We start from the raw sequence: 21967 nt of genomic DNA, 5'->3' as shown, positions 1-21967 counted from the left end.
TTTCACTGAAGCCTTTCCAAATTATACAGGGCTAACTTGGACTGGGGAAATGTGCAGGGAACAACATCCCCCCTATTAGTCACAGCAGCACTGCCATGTACACACATTTTAATATCTAGTACATACACAATATTCTCCTTATGAATACATGATAGCCTGTGTCCTGTTGTTCATTACTTTCCCAAGTTTGCACTGTAGGAGCTTCTGGAATATCTTCCTCTATGTTTTTTTCCTTCAGGAAAAAAAAGGTTTGCTACTGGTGATGGACTATTTCACCACAGCCAAAAATTAGGGAGGGAAGCAAAAGAAACATGGAGGGGAAGGTAAAGAGAATGAGGAATCAGAAGAATGCAAACCTAAGAGTTTCTTTTGACTCCCATAAAGGTGAAATAAATCAGCAATGAATTAATAATGAAGGCTGGTAGTGGACAGACTGGAAGGGACTATCTTTCAAGTGACAGATGGAAACAGTGTGCTGTGACTTCCATAGATGCAAAGCAGCAGGACCATCATGATTAAGAGAAAATAAATGTCACCAGCCATTAGTCACAAGAAAATATTTGGCATGACTGAAAGGCATAACTTGTCTCTTCAGGAACTCTGCAGATTAGGTTATTGTGAAGGACATGGTAGATTTTTTTGTTAAAGGGATGAAAGTGTTCCATTTCCTCATGTGTTCTGAAGTATACTGATGCATTTGCACAGGACACTGTTTAGAGGCAGGAGACGGAATTTCACTGTTCTCATCTGCTTTGCATCCTTAGCTTTTGCTCCTCTAGTTCAAGAGAAAAAGAACTGAGCTCAAATAGATTCTAAACAAGGGTCAGTAAAAAAATAGGCATTACATAGCAAAGGCTGTTGGTTTTCAGTTCAGAACATGTCTGGCCACTACTTTAAAAACACAGATCATTTTTGAGCAACACCCTTTGATTAAGTCTGTCCTTAAGTCTGTCTGAAGCAGCAATATGGTACCTTCTAAGGTACTTTAACTTTCCTAATTCCTTTACATCTACATAAAACTTTGCTTTCCATTCTGTCATTATCCTTGCCTGTTTGGGTGACCTGTGGACCCATCCCCCAGGAATTCTGCATAGCAGGAACTGACATTACCCCTGAACAAACTCAAAGTGTCTTTAGAAACTGGCACAAGTTCACATCCCAGATGCCATGGCAGTGCCAAGCACCTCTGCATGCAGATATTCATGCTAATAACAATAGTGAACACCACCACAAACCTGAAAATGGATTTCTTTTGTAGGAAAATTTTACAAAAAGAGAAGGAATAGGAAATTGGATCAGCCTGAACTGTAGCTAATCGTCAGGAAGAGATTAGCACAGTGCAAGGATGAGCTTGACATTGGGGAATTAATTTATGCAAATTTAAGAGTTTTCCCCTGATTTTTGTTTGTTGGTTATATTAGTAAGTATGCATATATTTGCATGATTACCATTATGATATTTAATTCTTCCGTCAGAATGGTGGTTACACCAGTCACAGACTTGTAAAAGTGGGTTCATTAGGACAAAGAGATGGAAAAAAACCCAGAGACTATGAAGTAGGATATCTGGAATGCTTTGAGACATCACATCAGTTTTCTTCCACTCCTTCTTGGGGTTTCATTACACAAGCAGTCTTGATGAATGGCTTCTCTGTGAGATCTAATAAGGGGGCATGTGACTGTCTCCTTTTTGTGTTAGAGCTTACATGGCTCTCCTCCACTGAATGGGAAGCTGCCTCTATACCCTTTTGCCCAGGAAGATCCTAAATCCAAATGGACAGATGATAATAATAAGAAAGCTAAAATTATTTTGTTCTAAAAACTTGTGCACTTGTATTTAAATAATTATGGCATCAGTAGGGACCTGATTTTGGGTGCTGCTCCTGCCTGGGGGTGTGACAGGCCTGGGCTGCCCCCCTCCTTTGGGTGTCCCCATGATCCTTGTCCCCATCCCCAGGCAGCTGCAGGCCTGGCTGCACTGTGGCAGTCAGAGCCTTGTTCTGTTCTTGTGCTGTGGCTCTGTGTGTGCTCAGAATGTGAATATTTGCATTCACTCATTGCTCCTACTAATAGGTTTAATCTTGTAGGTTTTACATTTAATGATCAGCCCTACTTTGAATGCAATCTGATTGATAAAATATTCAATTTTTGCTTATTAGCTCTGGATGAATGTCAGGCTGTGTATGCTGGATTAAAACTCTTGGCTATTAACATTTACCTCTCCAGTTAACATTCACTGCTAATCAAGATGGATTTCAGTCATGGCTGATGTCACTGTAGAGTGCAGGGACAGACTAGACAACCTGCTGAGACACTTGCAGCAGTTTTCCCCTAGTGGAAAGCCTGGCATGCAGCTTATGCTCATTTAATTGTGCAATATTTCAAAAGCACTGACGTGCTTTCACAATTTCTGCACTGGTTGCATGAGGAAAATTTGAAACTGCATAAAATATATGTTTAGAAATGTATTTAAATTTGCTTGTCTTCTGTAACATCAGTATTCAGCAAGCACAAAGGCACTGAGCAGGAGAGCAGTATGGCCTCTCACAGATTAGGGAGGTGTCAAGCCATGTGCACCCCTCCTTTGAGGGACTCTCCACCAGGGATGAAGTGCAAGCAGCAGATTCACTGGGTGCCTGAAAGCACCAAGGCTCAGGGCACCTCAGGACAGTGGTGGAAAAGGGATCACTGACAGGGACCTGGCACAGTAGGAGTTTGCATTCAGACCAGGAGTTTAGAAGAATTCCTGGCTTCAATCCACCCCTGCACCTGAAGCAGGTGCTAATATAGTCTGCAGGTAACAGAGGAATCCATTCTGCTGCTTTGACTAAAGGTGATGTTAACATCCATTTACTTGCCAGCAGGAAATTTCAGAAATGTGAAACAGTTTGTCCTGAAGAAGAGACTTTCCCCCTGAACATGTCAAAGAACAACTGTAACACATAACAAACTACAAAAAAATTGTGGTTTTCAAAATTTTTTTAAATGCACTTTTATTTAAGGAATAGAAACTGAGTGTATGTGTAATCTAAAAAGCTGCACAGTGGTTTTACCAGCCACTGACCAGAGAGTGTAAATGTGGAGATCTTTGGTTTTGACCCCTACTCCATCAACTTTTCTCAAGTAAATCCTCAGAACCTAGTCCATGGCTCTCAGTACCTTTTCCACCAGAGAGCATAGCTATTATGCCATTTCATTGCCACAGTGTCAGAGAACCTAAGAAAATGTATGAAAACAATGTATTTTATCTCAGACAAGCTCTAGTTTGAGGTGAGACAACAGCTGCTCTGTTTTCACAGAAAGCTTGCTCTGCTTTTAACATCATGCTTTCAAAGGATAATGTGCCAAAAATACAGGCAGAACACAGTTTATCTATTTAATTAGTTAGAACCACATGGGATGAGAGAAGTAATGGGACCATAAAAACCAGAAACTGAATCCTAATATGATTAGATGTGAGGGCTCTAGACAAAAAAAAAAAAAAACAAAACAAACCAAACCAAAACAAAACCAAAAAAACCAAAAAAACCCAAACCAAACCAAACCAAAAAAACCCAAAACCCCTCATCATCTTTATGCCCATCAAAGAGTCTTTATTAGAGTTATGTACACCATCTGCTCATACCTGTTGAAGACAGATACTTTAGGACTGGGACCTGTGTATGAAATCATTATTAGGGTCAGCAAATGCGTATCCCAATATCTGAGGATCCTAAAGTGCTTGACAAGCATCACAACATTGCAAACAGAAAAGCAAAGAGGGGAATACAGTACCTGTCTAAGTGCACCATGGTGTGCTGGTTTTGGCACTGGCTGGGGTTACCATCACACATGGTGTAAACATTTCAGAAGCAGATGCCACTGAGGTGAAAAAAATGAACCTTTGAACCAGACTTATAGCAGAAGACAGGTGGGAAAACCCACCAACCTGGCTTTGGGAAAGGTTTGGCCTGTTCTAAGCAGTGCTAGATCTATTCACTAGCAGGATTATATAATGTGTCCATGAACATACAGAAACAGACTTAATAACACAGATATTTGCTCTGTTGTATCTTAACAGGAGCCCTCTTAGGGCTCTGTGTCCTCCAACACTCCCATGGACCTTCATGTGACTCTAGGATGTGCATCACATACCCTCAAATGCAGGCAAAACAGCCTTCTGCTTTAAACTCTTGCATTTAAAAAAAAAAAAAAGATAAAAAAGGATATTAATTCTTAGAGCCACAAGAGAAAAATAGGAATCAGAAGAATCAGAAAGGAAATAGGAAAACAGAAGAATTCCAGGAACAAGTGCTATATATTGGGAACATTAGGAGGCTGTGGCACCTGACATTAAATACATAAATACAACCATAGCTACCCCTGACAATAGTCCATAAAATTTTCCGTTTCTGCTTTTGGAATAGCCTTTCCCAATCTTCAGAGTTTCATATGGGATTTGAAATGTCCCCACAACCATTATTTCTGATCATTTGATAATTGTGTCTCTCTCAAGATAAAGAGGTCTTGGAATTTGATTTAATCAGACAGATTCTTTTAATCAGAGTAAGAATATGTGTTTCTATTTTTACTCTATTGTTATCCCTTTAATTTTCTTCCCTCCCATTTTGCCTAAAAATGCAGGACTGTACATATTGTAGTCAATATTTATGACTTACATCACAGATCCTCTCAGAACCCCACAAACTTTCACTTGAGGTATTATAGGAGAGGGACAGGATCCCTCTCCAGACTCTCATGGCCCTGCTTTTTCCAATGTACAGCTCAAGGAAATGGAGAACGACAGAGACTGAGCAAGTGTCTTTGGCTCAGAGGATGTCTTGGGGCTGGGAACCTTCTGCCCTGAGCCTGCTGTGTGGCAGGTCAGGTGTGACTGATGTGGCTGCTGGATGGGATCTGTACAGACACATCAGACCAAGGATATTTCCATGCTTTGACCACCCCAAAGCCCGTTCTCGTGGTGCCACCTCACAGCAAAGCAGAAACCTGAGCTATGGAAGGCTCTGCTGGGTGTGGAAGGGACCAGCCTAAAGCATCCCGGTGGATTCGATGACACTGGATGAGGCAGGCTCACACACAGCTCCGTGCCTGGAGGAGCGGTGACACATGTCACTGTCACACAGCACTCAGCACCACGTGCCAACCCTTATTTCGGGGGGGTTCCCAAGGAAAACACCAGCTGCTCTGGTCTCAGAGTCCCTACCCTGGCAGCCACAGGTGCCCTCCGGCAGAAGTGGCTGCCGACACAACCAAGCAGAGAGCCCCCGATCGGAGAGAGCCCCTCGGGAGCTGCGCTGCTCAGCCAGGCCCGATTCGCTCCCGAACCCGTGCGGGAGGCAGGACAGAGCCGATCCCCGCCTGGCCCGGGCTGTGGGTCAGCACCCGGCACACAGCATACAGCGCACGGCATACAAAACACAGAACACAGCATACAGCACACAGCACACAGCACACAGCATACAGCACACAGCATACAGGACCCGACATACAGAACACAGAACACAGCACACAGCACACAGCATACAGAACACAGCACACAGCATACAGCACACAGCATACAGCACACAGCACACAGCATACAGCACGCAGCACACAGCATACAGAACACAGCACACGGCACACAGCACCCAGCACACAGCACCCAGCACACAGCACACAGCACACAGAGCACAGCACACAGAACACAGAACACAGCATACACAGCACACAGCGCATAGCACAGAGCACAGAGCACACAGCACCCAGCACACAGCATACAGCACACAGCACCCGGCATACAGAACACAGCACACGGCATACAGAACACAGCACACGGCACACAGCACACAGAGCACAGCACACAGAGCACAGCACACAGAGCACAGCACCCAGCACACAGCACCCAGCACACAGCACCCAGCACACAGCACACAGCACACAGAGCACAGCACACAGAGCACAGCACACAGCACCCAGCACCCAGCACACAGCGCACAGCACACAGCACACAGCACACAGAGCACAGTACCCAGCACACAGCACACAGCACACAGCACACAGCACACAGCAGCAGCCCGCTCCGGGCCGGGTCCGCAGCGGGGGCGGTGCCAGCGGCGGGACCGGAGCGGGACCTGCACCGGCACAGCCCGAGCGGAGCGGGACCGGCACAGCCCGAGCGGAGCGGGGCGGGACCGGAGCGGGGCCGGAGCGGGGGCGGTGCCTGCGGCCGGGCGGGACCGGCACAGCCCGAACGGAGCGGAGCGGGAGCGGAGCCGGAGCCCCCGGAGCGGGCAGCGCCATGGCCGAGAGATGCGATGTGGTCGTGGTCGGGGGCGGCATCTCAGGTGGGTGCGGGGTCGGGACGGGCAGCGCGGCCGGGGATGCGCGACCCCCGCCCGGCCCCTATGGCTGGCTGAGCACAGCCCCTGGAGCATCGCTCGGGCGGGGAGCCCTACGTATTGTTGTAAACTATGAATAATTTCACTTGTAGTCTTATTTTAGTTATTTATATCTTATTTTTATTTTATAATTTATCATTGGTTTTATTATTATTTATTTGCATTATTACTTATTTCTATTATTATTTATTTTTATTATTGTTTATTTTTGCTAGTCTTTATTTTTATTAGTCTATTTTTTATTATTTTTTATTATTTTTTATTATTTTTATTTTCATTATTCTTTTTATTATAATTTATTTCCATTATTTATTTTTACTGATTACTAATTTACTAATTAATTTTAATAATAATTTATTTTAATTATAATTTATATCCATTGTTGTTCATTTTTACTAATATTTTTCAGTTTAGTATTTTTTTTTTAAATTCAGTTTTTTATAGATTTACATTTTGTTTTTCTGGTTCTTCCACTGCCCAGTCCTGGCATCCCCTGAACTTGTGCAATTCTTCCAGTACCCCGGATCTTTTGGATGAGTGAGGCCAGAAGCACTCAGCATTCTCTGCACCCAGTCCAGGGGTGTTAGGCAGAGGCCCTCAGTCACATGTGATTAATTTGAATCCTTGGCTGCCTTTTGTTCAGCGCAGGTAGAGGCATAAAGGAAAAATGCCTGAAATCAGCTGGATGAATAGGAAGTTTCCAGCTCCCCTTTCAGTGCAGGTATGGGTCTGAGAGCATGAGCAGCCTGGCAGAATGGACAGACAGCCCTGGGAGCCTGGAGCCTTCTTGCACTTGAGTGGCAACCAGCTGCTCTTAACCCAGGCTGGCCTAGAAGTTCTCTGTGCCTGCCCAGTGAATCTCTCCCCTGTGCATTTTATTCCAGATGCACGTGCCAAGTAAATTGTCCATCAGCAGTAGATTTTTTTCCCTGTGCCTTTGGCAGATCAAACAGTTGCTTTTTGGTCCCTTAGCATTGGGAGGTGTGGAGTGACAGCTCCTGTGCCATGTGGAGGTCTCCTCAGAGCATGAGTGCACACATCCCCAGATCCAAGCAGTATCTCCTGCCAAACCACAAACAATTACTTGAGATCTGTTACAAAATGTGATTTTGTCCATCCATTTTCCAAATGGCTTTTAATTTCCACTATTTACTTATATATAATTCTAGATGTCTGTTTAACCATCATGGTAAGGTGTGTAACATGAAATTTGAATGATATACAAAATGCAGAGACAAATTCACAGGTATTATTTCCTAAGGATGATTCTCTGATAACAAACTGCTGAATAATGTTTGAGTGTTTCGAATATGTTTATACAAACAGCAAAAATTAACCATGGCTTTTCTATAAAGCACAGTGAATTCTGAACACAGTGTTATGGCTTTTTAACTTGCACCGTGTGTCACGGTGAAACTCAATTAAAGTAATTAGCCCATGGTAAATGTCTGTAAACAAAAACATTTTCAGTGGCATGGTTTTGTACAGCAGTAGTGCTACATTGCCCCTGTTGAAAGAGCTGGAGTGAAAGTCAGTGTAACAGCTTTTAAACTGCCCTTGTTATTCATGGTTGCCATGGGAATATTTCCATGGCAGGGCTGCACAGCCCACTGAGGTTTTTCTGGAAGAGCATCAGAAGCAGTGCTAAGGGTGGTAAATCCTGTGCTTCACTTTGCCACCTGTATACAGCAGCAAGTGGCAGGGGGAGCAGTTTTCTATTTACTTCTCTTTACTAAATACCCACCAAAATGCTCCTGTGTCATGCTGGAGCAACTTTCCTTCTGTCTTCCCACAAAGGCTGGAAAAGCATACAGGCACAAAAATTGCTGCTGAATAAGTGCCCCTCTCCAGTCACTTTCCTTCAGGTGTTTGTACAGCTCCTGCTTCACCTCTGACTCACACTGGTCTGTAAATCATTGAGCTTGCAGCCAGGTGGTGACACCAGGGCTTTAGCTCTCCTTGCACTGATTTAAAACCCCTGCTAACATGCACAGCTGCTGCAGAGATCCCTTCTCCTGTCCACCAGAGGATGATTTTTAAAATGAGGCACTCCTTGGAGCCTGGGTTTGCTGCTGCTCCACAGCTGGTGTGTGTTCCTTCAGAAAATCTCTGTTTTTGAGCTGCCTGAGCTTCTTCTGACCAAGGCTCTGTGTTTGCTGCCTCTTGTCACATCGAGGTGTGCTGGAGCCCTGAGCAAAGCAGGTAATTGCAGAGCAAACAAAGACTTGCAGTGCCAGCAGGAGGATGCAAACAAACAAGTGTCACAGAGCTGCCACTTGGCTCTCTCCTTTCTGTTTATTTCTTTAAGTCAAGCAAGCTCCATTTGCAGGCTCAGACCCTCTTTGGCAGCACCTCTGCCTTTTTATCCAGATGTCATTAGTAGGGTCTAAAATTTAAAGAGTGATAGTGAAATAACAGTGCAGAGGCCTTCACAACCCTGGCAGTCTCTGTTCTTTTATCTGAAGATGCCACTTCCTTTGCTGAATCATTTTATTGCAGGTTTGATAAAAGGGAAGAATGAAACTAAGAAACTGGCCAATGTAAATTTTATGTAATGAAAATCTGCTCAAAATTAGTCTTCATTTCTTTCAAGTCAAAGTAATGGTCTGTGGCTTTCCTGAATTTGTCAGGTAAACTCAGTAGTATTGATGATAATGAAAACCTTTGAGGAACAGGAGGATTTACTAAGGGTAGATTCTGTTTTGTGGGTAAAACTTCAGCAAAAGTCTTTGAATTTTTTTGCAAATGGTGCAGATTAAAACCAAATATTTTGAAGGAAAATTTCCTAGAGTCAAAAAGCATATATGAAAATGCTTAGCCACACATTGCATGCAGAATGCTTGGTGCTAAAGAATATTTAGATCAAAAGCATAACAGACCCTCTTAGAGCTGGAATGTGCATTCTGACAGGTTCTTCTCTTGGCTTAGAGTCCTCTCTTTTATTTTGAAAGGCTCCTCTAGCATGAGGGTCAAAACAACTGTGAGAAAGCTATAAAGTGACATCATCAAACTTGTTTATCTTCTTAATTGAGATACCAATGACTTCAAATAACATCTTGAATTCTGTTCAGAGATTTTGTTTAAAGGCTTTCTGGTTTTGTTTTCAAAAGTCTCTTCCTGTCCCTGCTTTTCCCTTGGGAACTGCTTTCCTTGTTCTGTTTTCATGTAGATTATCAGATTTTATCCTAAACTTATGCCAGTCCTACTTGAGAAAATACTTCTCTTAAATCTCTAGTGCACAGATTTTACAATCAAAGTGAGCTTAATTGATTTTTTTCCTTAAAGGTGGAGTCTTTTCTTATACAATGTTATTTAAAGTATGCTTGGTGTTTTGCTGTTCACAAACCACCTGTCATGTTCCTGTAAGTTTGGAACCAAAACATTCTGTAAGACAACATAACATCCTGTTGTGTAGGGTTTTAAAAATATTGCCATACCTATTCTTGCATTATTGAGATGCCACTGTCCTCTCTACTCTTCTTAAGCCTCACTTTTAATTTGTGTGACAATTTAATGTGCTGTATAATTACAGTAGCTCTCACTGCATCTGTGAACCACTTTCAAGTTACTTGAAAAATAAAAATGAAACCAAAACATCCCAAAGCAGACCAGGTGTTTTGAGGTCTATTATCTGATGGTATTATATCTGTTTAAAAATAGACTGATGCAGAGGGCAAAATTGTTATTTAAAACAATTTTGGGACACACTGTAAGACAACTATAGATACAATACATAATATTCAATAGATACTTGTTTCTTTTTGCCCTCCGGTAAAAAATTACAATGTCTCAATACTCCTCCTCTGAAAAGATGGGTTACCAAACAAGATTATTACAGGACATTACTAGTCTGGGAGTCCTATGCTAGATGTCCATTTGGAGAAGAAAAAAACCCACAAAACCAAATGAGGGCATGGATGAAATGATGAACCAGAATGGGTCAGTCAGTGGAGCACTCTGCCCCTCTCCAGGGAATGTCACCCTCTCTGGGTTGCACTCTGGCAGAGGGAATCCAGGACATTTTCCTGGCAGTTGACATGTTGGAGCTCTTGGTTAACATTTTCAGTCACCTCTCTCTGTCTCTGCCAGCAGGAAGTTACTCCTTTTTTTCTCAACCCCTCTCATGGCTAAAGCAGTATGAGCCAGTTGGATGGAACCTGCATTTGACTTCTGGACATTTCACATTTAAAAAAAACAAAAACACTTGGCAATGCACAGTAAACAGAACAGAAAGCAGCTGCATAATGTTGTGAAATAGTTTGGTAGCCTAGGCAGCAGGGACAGCTCTTGTAATTCACTGTCTGAGACCTCCTAATTGGTCTGAGAGTTGATTTGATAAGAAGCTTTCCAGTCTACCTGCAGGAGCCATCTCATCTCATCTCACAAGGCTCAGGCTGATGCATCATTAAAGAAAGGTTTTCCATTAGCTTATTTAACCATTATGAGAGAGTGTTGTTAGGGAAAGTTCATTCAGTCTGTTCAGCAAAATGTGAAAACTATATGGTAGGGGGAAAAAGGTAAGTTAGGAAGACAAAACTTTGGGAAAGAAATTGCTGTTATCTCTATTATGGGAATTATGTTAAGCTATTATGGGAAATAAGTGGTAGGGAACCAAAGTTTACAAACTGGAAAGTCCACAGGATTTTCTTATCTGTGCTGCTGAATTGCTTTTTTTTTAATTTTTTTTTTTTTTTTTTTTTTTTTTTACAAACAAGATTCAAAACAGGAGAGGCTGAAAGCTCTTTGTAAGCAAGTCCTGTGCATTGTTTGCTTGGACAGCCACCTGCAGAGGTGCTTTTAGTTGGTGAGATTTGTCAGAGTTTGGTCCAGCACTTGACTGGAACCTAATCACACTGGAGGTGGGGATTGGTGTTTGTTTGCATTAGGGAGTTGGTTCAGATCAAGTGTGTGATGTTCTGCACTATTTTTTCACATAGACACTGCCAGCTTGTTTCTTGGGAAACTTGGTTTCCCTGATCAAAGATCAGGAGTGTGTTGACAAGGATACTGTTGGCTACTGGATGTGTTCTTATCAACTGGTGTGTGTGTTAGTCTTACCAAAGCTGGATGGATGTGCCAAAAAGCTGTGTATTCATGTTTGCACTGCCTGAGCAGCCTGAGCTATGTGGGCTTACACAGCTCTGATAGTCTCAGAGGTAAACTTCCAGTGCTGCTTGCATTATTATAAACCAGCAGAGAGTTTGCTCTGTATTTACATATCTTGCACAGCAGCTAATGACAATGAATTAGGTCTTATGCCTAAATTAATAATTTCAGAAGGCTTTTCTTCTTCAGAAGTTATTATTCTGTATGTAAACAATCTGGGGGATTTTGGCACATTTCCCACTGCCACAGTTTTCTTCTCCATAGCACAACTGACAACTGTAACTAAATAGTTATGTTATTCCATGATAAAATGCCATGTTGTCTCACTGCTCCTTCCCAAAACAGGAATTGTTTACCTTTGTGTTCTGTCTGTGCTCTGTAGCAGTCATTTCACAGAGTGCACTGATACAGCAGTGAAGTTTATTATGGTTATGAAAGTTTACTGAGCAGGGCCCTAGATTATTGGAGACCTTCCTTTGCTGAGAATGTGTCTTGATGTACTTGCAAAGCACTCAGGGATGATTCTAAAATCAGTCATCATTCCTGAGGAATTGAAGTCATAGAACAGTTTGGACTGGAAGGAACCTCTAAAGATCATCTATTCCAGCTGCCCTGCAATGGGCAGGGACACCTTCAACTAGATCAGGTTGTTCAGAGCCCCATCCAGCCTGGCTCTGAGTGTTGTTGTCCAACATTTCACCACCCTCACTGTCAGAAATTATTCTTTACATCTAATCTGAATCTACCCCCTTTCAGTCTAAAATCATTATCCCTTACTGTGACAGGCCCTACTAAGAATTTCATCCTCATCTGTCTGATAAGCCTCTTTAGGCACTGGAAGCTGTTACAGGGTTTTCCCAGAGCCCTCTCTTCTCCAGGCTGAACAAATCAAGTTCTCTCAGCCTTTCCTCTTAGAAAAGGTGTTCCATCCCTTGGATCTTATTTGTGGGCCTCCTCTGGACCTGCTGCAATAGGTCCTTGCCTTTTTTGTGGTGAGGACTCCAGAGCTTCAGCCAGGCTTCAGTTTCTTGAGGAAATTACATTTATCTCAATAAAGTTTCAATCACTTAATTTTTATATAGCCATTTTTGAAATTAATGTCATTTTCCTTCTGGGCTGAGAACCTATTTCATCTTTGTAAACTTATGTCAGATATTATTATTATTGCTGCCTTGAAGGGCATATAATCCACTAGGTTTTTTTTCCTTGTGGACCAATTCGTGTCTAAGATTTTTAATTTTGTAATGCTGCATTATTCTTGTTTAACTTTTTTTTTTTTTTTTTGCTATTTTCAGTGGTCAGTGAGGCTGCCCTACAGGTCATTGGTATTTAAACCATGAATGACTAGCATTCTTCTAAATAACCCACCAATGCTCTTGTTATTTGCTCTTTCTCTGTCCTGTCAGGTTTTTTGTTCAAACAGCTTGCTTAAAAGAAAAATCAGTATAAAGTCACTTGGAAAACTGTATTTTCTCCACAAACCCTTATTTAGTTTGGGGCTTGAAGGGAAGAGAAAGAAGAATGGCCATCAGGGTCTCATTTGGGGAGACCCTGAGTTCTGGATAGATGAATAATAAAAGAGGTGCTGAAAAGTGCCTGTCAAACCACAGAGGAGTTGCATTGACCCAGTCAAGAAACAGTGAGATTATTATTTATGGGATGAGCAGGCTTCTGTTCCTATGCCACCCACAGCCCCACAGGACTCAACTATGTGGGTTCTTAACAGCATCAGGAGCAGCAGCAGCCATGGATGGAGAGCAGGGAGCTCAAGGAAATGATGAGAATTGGGATTTTTGTAGGGGGTCTGTGTGATTGTGTAGAGGAAAGGAGGGCAAGGGATAAGGATGGGGGAATGCAAAGTGAAAACCATCCCTGAAAGAATAGGTGCTCTAGTCTAGGAAGTCTTGTGGGTTACTTCTAGTAGCTGGCACATCTGGCAAAATAAATCACAGCTGCACTAATTTTTACCACTGAAGAGTCTGGCTGTGGCTCATTAGAGGCTTGGGCATCTTACAAAGATTAAGTTGTGGTGGTGACCTGGCTCCTGTTGGCACTTCATTTTTCAGGTGGTTACAGAGTTCCCTGAAGTTTTGATTCATTTTAAACCTGCTCATCTTGCAGATATTACTTTGTCCTATTCAAGTTTTTCATACTTTTCAGTTTCCACACAGCTGGAAGTGAGGAGGGTGGGGAGAAAAGATGTCCCTGTAGCCTCCTGCCTCCCAGGCAGCTGGCTTTTATCTTGATGGTATAATTCATATATAAAACATTGAATTGAGTCTGTACAGTTGACTGCACACAGCAGCAGCTGATCAAACAGCAGGTTCATACTGTGCACCATGATTACCTGGATTACTAGAACAGCTTGAGTGTAAACTGGGCTCATTTTTGCTTGAGTGATAAATCTGTGTTTGAATGTATTAAATAATGGCTCAAGACACTTCTTTTGTTCCAATATGAACTAATTTTTTATGGCCAGAGGCTGAATCAGTGAGTTATGCTAAATAATGAGTATCAATGAGGAAAGGAAAGGTTGTAAAAGCTTTTATTTTCCACTTTAGATATTTATCTTTTCTTCTATACTTCCTTCACCATTTTTGTCCCTACACATTCTATCAGAATGGTACAATTCTAGTGGTAGCCTTTTTTCTTTACTAGCAGTGATGTTTTTAGGAACTCTTTGGCTCAAACTTCTTCCTGCCTGCACTTAGAGATGGATGGATGGAAGTCACAAGTCATCTGATTTAGTGGTTCTTTTTTGGGCTTCTCTGCATGACATGTACATTCTCAGCCTTTGGTATCTCAGCTGGAGAATGATTTGGGCTTTCAGGAGGATTCACTTAATTTTTTAAATAAATAAAATGTACATAAATTCTTGTAGGCTTTACAATTTAGCCTGTGTTGTGTACACACCTACTTTTATATGTGGGCTCTGATGATGACAGGAGTTTCCAAAGAGTCTCTGGGGCTGTTTGGAAATGACATTGAGAGGTGCTCAATATAAATCTGTAATTATTATGTGTTATTTGTGAGAAATTCATTAGCTGAAGATCAATTAAAATGTGAAACAATATGGATAGCCATGGATTGAGGACATGATGGGTCTGCTGGGTTTTGCTGTTGCCCAGCCTGGCCTAGGTGAACACCCATGAGTCATTAGATACTGAGAAATCTGGGAAATTACACATTGATCTTTAATGTCAAGATATGAGAATGATATTCTGTTTATTTTTTAAGTTCACTTCTTCCAATTGATTGTGCTTTTTGAGCTCTTACTTTTCTCAGAGGACTAAAAAAAAAATGAATTCTTCACTTGAGAACAAGCAAGACTTGGCAAAACAGATAAGCATTTCTCTTCTGAGGCAACTGTTGCATAATTTTGCAAAATTTACCAGATGCAGCTTAGCCTTTTTTTTTCCCACATTGCTGTGTATGGAAGGCAAAACTATTCTTCAGAATAAACCTGGCTGGCATTTTATTTGCTTATAGATTTCTTCATAATAGATGCCTAAAAGGATGCTTTTAGGAAACTGCCTGTATGGACCCTCAGCCAGTTCACTGTGCTCAGCTTTATTTGATCCAGTGCTATGATCTGTTTGTTGTTCTCTCTGTCCTTTTTCCCCTCTGTTTTGTCTATTGTGTTTTGAGGCAGCTCAGATTGTAAACTAGGAGAAAGGCATGACCTAAGCTAAAGGAGGCCCTGGGACTGAGGGTGTGTGATAAAATCAGAGTATAAATTATAATTACATTATTAATATTATTACTAATATTAACTTTAACTTTTCAGTATAACCTGGAACCATAACAAAGGACCCACAGAATGTGTTTGGATTTGATTTTTTTACCTGAAGACTTCTGACATGCTTTTAAAGTGTGAGGTGTGCATGGCTGTTCATGACAAGTCTATTAAATGAAGAAAACAGTAAATGATTGATATCAGAAATACTCAATCTTTGAAAATCTGGAGTTTTGTCAATATGAAGTTTCAGGGGGAACTTCAGATGTAAAAAGAAGTGGATATGAGCCTGGGTACCACTGTACCAAAGGTGTTGGGTTTCCACCCAAATGGCACAAATTGTCTTCATCCCATGCTTGGCAGGGCTGGACCTTAACACCCCACAACTTTGGTCATCTCCCTCATATCTGCCCAGGTTCTGTATCACCTAACCAGCTGCAGTGCTGGGACAAGTGTAGGCTGAATGTTTGTAATTCTGGTTTTAAGATCTTAATAAATGCTGCTCCCTGCACTGTGGATGGATCATCCAGGAGCTCCTGCAGGGAGAAGAGGTCACAGAAAGCTGGGACTAGAGTTTGTGCTCCCATGGAGTCCCATTAACTCATGGGGATGCTCATACTGACCTCAGTGACAAAATTACAGAATTAGAGCTCAGACAGAAAAACTCATTGCCTTGGCTAGACAATGAAATGCCAACAGAAATAAATTATATTTGCTCATAGAGTGTTGCATCTTAGACAGAAATGTTAGGTCCTTCGTGCAAATATTTTCAGTAAATGTACATTTTAAGCAGGTAGCTTGATAATGTCTCTTTTTGCTCCTTGGGGTTTCTGAAACTGTAATTTTTGTTGTTTCCTAAGCTCCATAATGTTCTAGGTGGGTGATATTCATTTTGATGGCATTAATTGCAGCATGGTGATACAGTTTAGGAAAACATCTCATTTTTGCAGTGGCCAAAATAGTTGGGTCAAAAAAGAGTTGCTTTGCTGGTTTTCACTGTACTGTTCAGACATGAAGGTAAGGCACCAAGAGTGACAATTGACATTGGCCCAGCTCTACCATGGTTTTAGGTTCTGAACTATAATTTTTGAATTTTCTTTGGTAAGATTGAGTCAGATATCTAAATTACCACTGTTAAGATGGCCCAAATTAGAGATGTTAAAAGGTTACTGAAAGCACAGAGCAAAGCTCCTCCTTTATGTGAGGAACATTACAAAACTATTCTGTGCCACCTTAACTCACCCAGACCCCAGGCCAGTGCTGGTTTTGCTTTTTTGTTGCTGTTGCTGTCTTGGTTTTTGTTTTATTTACAATCCTTATCTATAATGCCTTGCAGGCATTACTGTCTCAGGCCATTATTTCAATTAAAACATTTTAGCTGGCTAATGATGAGTGACAGAGGTAAAGGTGACCATGCCAGGTTCCATCTCTCAGGGGCAGAGCAGTAATCAGATTGTGTTCATTAGGGCACAAACAGCACCAGTGCTATTAAATTGCACTTTCTAGCACAGCAATGCAATAAAGGAGCTGTGGAGCACAAAGGAGAAATCCCACTGGTGCAGAAAGGCTCCTTGGCTATGGGTGAGGTCTTTTCCCTGGTCCTGCCCTCCATCCCTCCAGGGTCACAGTGACATTGAAACTAATGCTGATGGCACTGAATTACAGGATGTTGTGGGGACATCTCTTAGAAGGAGGTCAGAGAGCCCTGAGTATAAACAAGGAGGGTTTTTATTTGAATTTTTGAGTAACTCGGTCTTAGCAACAGCAAACCAGATTCTTCTGCTAACTCATCTAATTTTTACATGCTACAAACTTAATTCCTGATCGAGGGAGTGTTTTTTTATCTTTCTTCCACAATTTATTTCGCCTGCTTGGGGCATATTCCTCTGAGTTTCTTCTTACTGACCTCATTCACTGCAGCTGTTGACCACTAATGGTGGTGTTCTCCCCAGATGTCCTCCTGCAGCATTAACAGATGGGTTTTGTTTCTTTGGGTGCAGTGCAGCAGTTTTGGCCAAATTCATTTATTTGCTGTATGTATTTTGCAAATATTCCAAAGGTAGTATCAAAAGTGGTAGCATCAAAGGTGGTAGGTCAGGGATATTGTACAAAGACATCTGAGAGTGAGGAAAGTTTTATTTCTCATGTGATCCCACAGCAGTAGCAGATTCTATAACTTCTTGTAGGTTTTGACAGATTTCCTCTTTTTTCTTAACATTTTAGATATTTCAGGTAGGGAGTTAAAAATTTTTTTTTTTTGGGTTGTGCTTTTGTTTTTTTTTGGTTTTTTTTTTTTTTTTTCTTTTGAGACTCATCACTTAAATTAAGAAGTTAAATTCATGGCCTCTCTGGTCAAAATGAGACATATACTCAAGATCAAGAAGAAGAATACAGATATTACTAAAATAACAGCTTCAATGTATTAAATATCCATGGACACCCATTGAATAATTCTGTTAAAAATACTTGAGTTCATCTACCTTAAATCCTGAAGTCTTGTCTGCGCAAAATCAATTACCAAATGTTTCCTCTTTTTGCTGTCAGCCTTGTGAAACATTTTTGCATCCCAGGATTTCTGCATTAACCCCAGGGCAGAGGACTGTGCTGGTTCTGCAGGCTGAGTGCTCTCCCATTTCCAAGGTGGATTTTTGGGCACATCCTCATGCTGAGCCTGGTGCAATGTTTGTTTACTGCTCTGGACTGCACCAAGGCTGCTCTGCCCACTGGCTGTGTCAAGCAGCATCTGCTACCTGACATCTCTGCAGACTCAGTGGTTTAGATGTGGCTGAACAGGTTGACAACCAGGAAAAAAACCCAAAAAACCAAAAAAACCCAACCTTTGCAAACATGTATTTTGTGTCAAAATAAATACAGGGAGGAAAATGTTGGCAAATTCCCTGAATTGGAGGAAGTTCTGCATTAAGACCTGCAAGTTAATACAGCACAGGTACAATGGCAGCATTTCTTCCTGCTCAATGTATTTTTAGTCAAAGGCAGGAATTTTTATTGTTATTAGGTGAACAATTTTTTTTGTGCCAGCCATTTTAGGAGCTATTACTTGAATGCCTGTGGCTTAGAACTTTCTTTGCTCCCTCCATGAATTAAAATTCAGAATTTTTAGATGATTTTTATAATTATATAAATGAGAGAAGTGAATTTTTTCCTAGAAAGGATAACAAATATGGAGGAATATGATAAAGTAGTGAGTAATACAGGAATGCCTTCAGAAATTTACAGCTTTTCATAGATGGAGCTTCCAGTTGTGTCCTTTCTAGTGTTTTTTTTTGTTTAAATGCTAAGATTAAAAGGGCGGTTCAGTAAAATTGCTGATTCCAGGCAGAATAGAATGGTGTTATTAAATTTCAATCAGTTTTTTTAGAAAATATACTTTTAAATGCTCTTTAGATAGTCAAATATATTTTATCATAAGGCTACATTGTAGGGCACATGAGGGTCAAATGAAGAATGAGACTCTTCTCACATTGGTCAATTCAAATGTAAATATAATAAATATGTTATAATATTTATATTGTATATAATACAAGTATATATAATCCAAATACACACACACACACACACACACAAATATATAATGAAGGTTGAACTCTATGATCTTGGGGATATTTCCAAGCTTTATGATTTTATGAAATAGCCATTTGGATTTTGCCCTAGCATAAATATTTAAGATTTTCTATTAAAAAAAAAAAGTAAAAATCTGATTTAGTCATTCTCTCAAGATAAGAAAGCTTTTGATGTCAGGAAATGAGGTAATGAAGCTGTTTAGTGAAATGGTGCAATTTAAGGTGTTTAGTAGGTACAGAGACATCAAACAAGAAAGAAGTAAGTTGGAGCTGAAGATGAAATAATTACTGTGATTACATTTGAGTCCAGTCTGTGTGAATGCAGAATGCTGCACGATGGGGAAAGAAACAAATGATTTTCATGACTTGAACTTGCATTACAAGATTCTGGGGGAGGCAATCTCCCTCCAGGATCTCTGGGTGGCTGCGTTGGGTACCAGGTTGTCATGGTAACAGATGGAGGCTTGCCCAGTTAAGCATCCTCTAAACACGGTTGTATTTTCAGTCTGGGGCTTCAAATAATCATCTTTGCTTCTTTGTTGTTTGCATTAATTTTCTGCCTGTTGGTTCTTTGAGCAGAACTGCACGTGAGGCTGCTTAACTGTTTGATTTCTGCTGATCTCTCTCTCTCTATATTTATATATGGCTCTCTGTGCCCCCTTGAGAAAGCTGACCTGTGCTGGAAACTGGACCCAATTTCTGTCTTCTGTGAAATGGTGGCAAAAGTGGCTGAGCCCTTATATTGCAATTCAGATCTGATTCTACTGGAATGCTCCTGGGGAGGAGGGAAAGCTGCCTCTGGGTGACAAATGCTCTGCATAAAATAGGAGCAATAATAGCATCAGTCACAGTTTTGGATGGCTTTTGCATTTGAATGCAGCTCTTTGCCTCGTTTGTGAGGAATGGGGGCAATATCAAAGATCTGCCTTTTGTTAGTGGTGTGTTAGAATGGCAGGTAAGTCAGAGGCAGTGCTGCAATGTGAAATGTGAAGGGTTAAACTTCTCAAGAGGAGACCTTATATCACATGTGACTGATTTTTCAGGCCTTGCTTCACAGATATCCTGTGTACTCTGCAGCAATTGGGGCACAGAGAGAACCACTCTGACTCTTGCTCAGAAAAGAGGTTGTGGTTTGTGGGGTTTTCTGCAGCAGTTGTTAGTTTGTGGAAAGCAAACCTCAACCTCATGCCCAAAGTTCACATTCTAGTGTTCATTTCCATTTTAATACTCTTTTGTTGCTGTTCCTGGTGCTTTACCTGCCCTTGTACCACTTTTTCTCAGAGCTCTCCCTCCACAGTCCCCTCTGTTATTATGGTGTCAGTCCAAGAGCCAAGTTTGGGTCCAGCTCCAGGAACAGGGATGGAGTGATGTGGCAGTACTGGGATTCCCAATGTGTGAGACACCAAAACCAGCAACATTCCCACCTGGCACTTGCACTGTACTGTGGTCTCTGTCACCAGCAGCCTTGAGTTATCGTGTTCTGTGTGTGTGTAAGGGTTTTGAAATCAAAACCAGTGAGAGACTTTAAGTCAGAAGTGCGATTTAATAGGAAAAAGAAGAAAAAATAAAATACATGCAATAGTACAGAAGAAGAACCACTGACAGAGTCAGAATACAACCTGACACCTTTCTAATTAGGGTGATGGCAGCAGTCCAGATGAAGTGGTCTTCTTGAAGCAGTGATCTTGTAATGATCCTGGTAGCTCTTGTCCTCTGGAAACCAGTGGGTAAAGGCTGCTTTGGTGCTCCAAATCTCAGTTTTTATCTAGGTAGGAAATGTTTTGCTCCTCCCCCTGGCTGGAGCATCTCCCAGTGGGATGATGTAATTTTATCAGTCATGCAGTGGGACTCAATGGCCCATTAACAGGAGATATCTCCCTGGAGGAAGGATGGGTCATGGGAAAGATAAAGAACATTGGCCCAGCTGGTTTTAACAGATGGCCCATTAGCAGAGGATATCTCCCACAGAGATAAGGGTCACTGCCCCACCTGGTTTCAGCAGATGGTGACAGAATACACACCTCTGGGCACATCTTTACATTGTAACCTAGGACAGTGTGCTAAGAGATCTACACTGGTCCTTTGCTGTGCCTTCTGACCCCCCTGAGCCTCTGCCTTTCCTTCTTCCATATTTCTCCTGTTACATGTCTGTGGTGATTTGTGCAGCAATCTTGGGACCAGAACACTGATGTGGGTGAGAGGAAAGGGGGAGCTTTGAACTGATCAGGTGATGCTTGATTTGGGAACCTTGCAGACTGCATCTTCCAACCCCAGGGACATCCCTCCCACTGCAGAGATCAGATCTGCTGGAGGATGGGCATGGGTGGGGCAGTGACATATTAATGAGCCTGATCCTTCCCTCTACACTGTTTTGGTTTTTTGTTTTTGCTTCAGGAAAAAGTAAAGTCTTATCTTTAACAGGTCCTTGTGGCAGGGGGTAGGGGAAAGGTGGCACATGCCCCAAAATAAACAGTGGGGAGTAAATGGTAGGTGCAATCAGGTGGGTGAAAGGTGCAGGAGGAGACAAGGAGGTGGTACCTCGGCTGTGAATCTGCTGCATTTATGTGGAATCCAGAGAGTTATCCTTTCACAAACTTCACTGTTGGTTCAGCTCCTGGGAATAAACTACCTGTGTTTCCAGCTGCACTGAAATGTTTATTCATTAGATTTTAATAAAGTAAGTCAAATCTCATATCCTTTAATCAGTGTTGGTAACTGAATGCTATTAATTGATTACTCAATACCTGTTAGCATGAAAAGCCAGCAGAGGCCTTCAGTGACAACAGCCTTCAGTTTATGCATCCATGCTGTAAATTATTAATAACTACTATTGATCTTCTCCCAACTGATGAAACATTTGTCTTTTTTTGAGAAGTAACTTCATTTTTCTTTAACAGATAAGCCAGATTTATTTAGGAGTTTTGTTGCTTGTTTTTCCTCCAGAAGCCAATCTCTCTTTGCAAGTTGTTTGAAGGAGTTGTCCATGTTTACATACCATGGCTGTTTCTGTATTATGTTCTTCCTTGGTATCTTCAAATATTTTTGAGTGTAGTCAAGGCCACTGATCCAGCCAGATGTTTTTGCAATATAATTTCCTCAGTAGGAAGTATGGAAAGACCTTTATCAGTTTCATTACTGGTTTTCTCACCAACACTTATGTGAAAACCC

At 41.5% G+C, this 21967-nt stretch overlaps 1 protein-coding gene across 2 annotated transcripts in view; it reads left to right on the top strand.

The window, feature by feature from the left end:
• Positions 1-5954: 5954 nt before the first annotated feature.
• Positions 5955-21967, top strand: part of LOC130250547 (amine oxidase [flavin-containing] B-like) — a 50222-nt gene continuing 34209 nt past the window's right edge. For both annotated transcript variants that reach the window (XM_056486311.1, XM_056486302.1), the window contains exon 1: positions 5955-6322. In XM_056486311.1, coding sequence (XP_056342286.1) covers positions 6277-6322 — 46 coding nt within the window. In that variant the 5' untranslated portion in view covers positions 5955-6276. The remainder of the gene's footprint in view (positions 6323-21967) is intronic.

Source organism: Oenanthe melanoleuca, chromosome 1, assembly GCF_029582105.1.
Source record: "Oenanthe melanoleuca isolate GR-GAL-2019-014 chromosome 1, OMel1.0, whole genome shotgun sequence".
In the NCBI taxonomy this organism is placed as follows: Eukaryota; Metazoa; Chordata; class Aves; order Passeriformes; family Muscicapidae; genus Oenanthe; species Oenanthe melanoleuca.
This window is presented reverse-complemented; position numbering and strand designations above follow the sequence as displayed.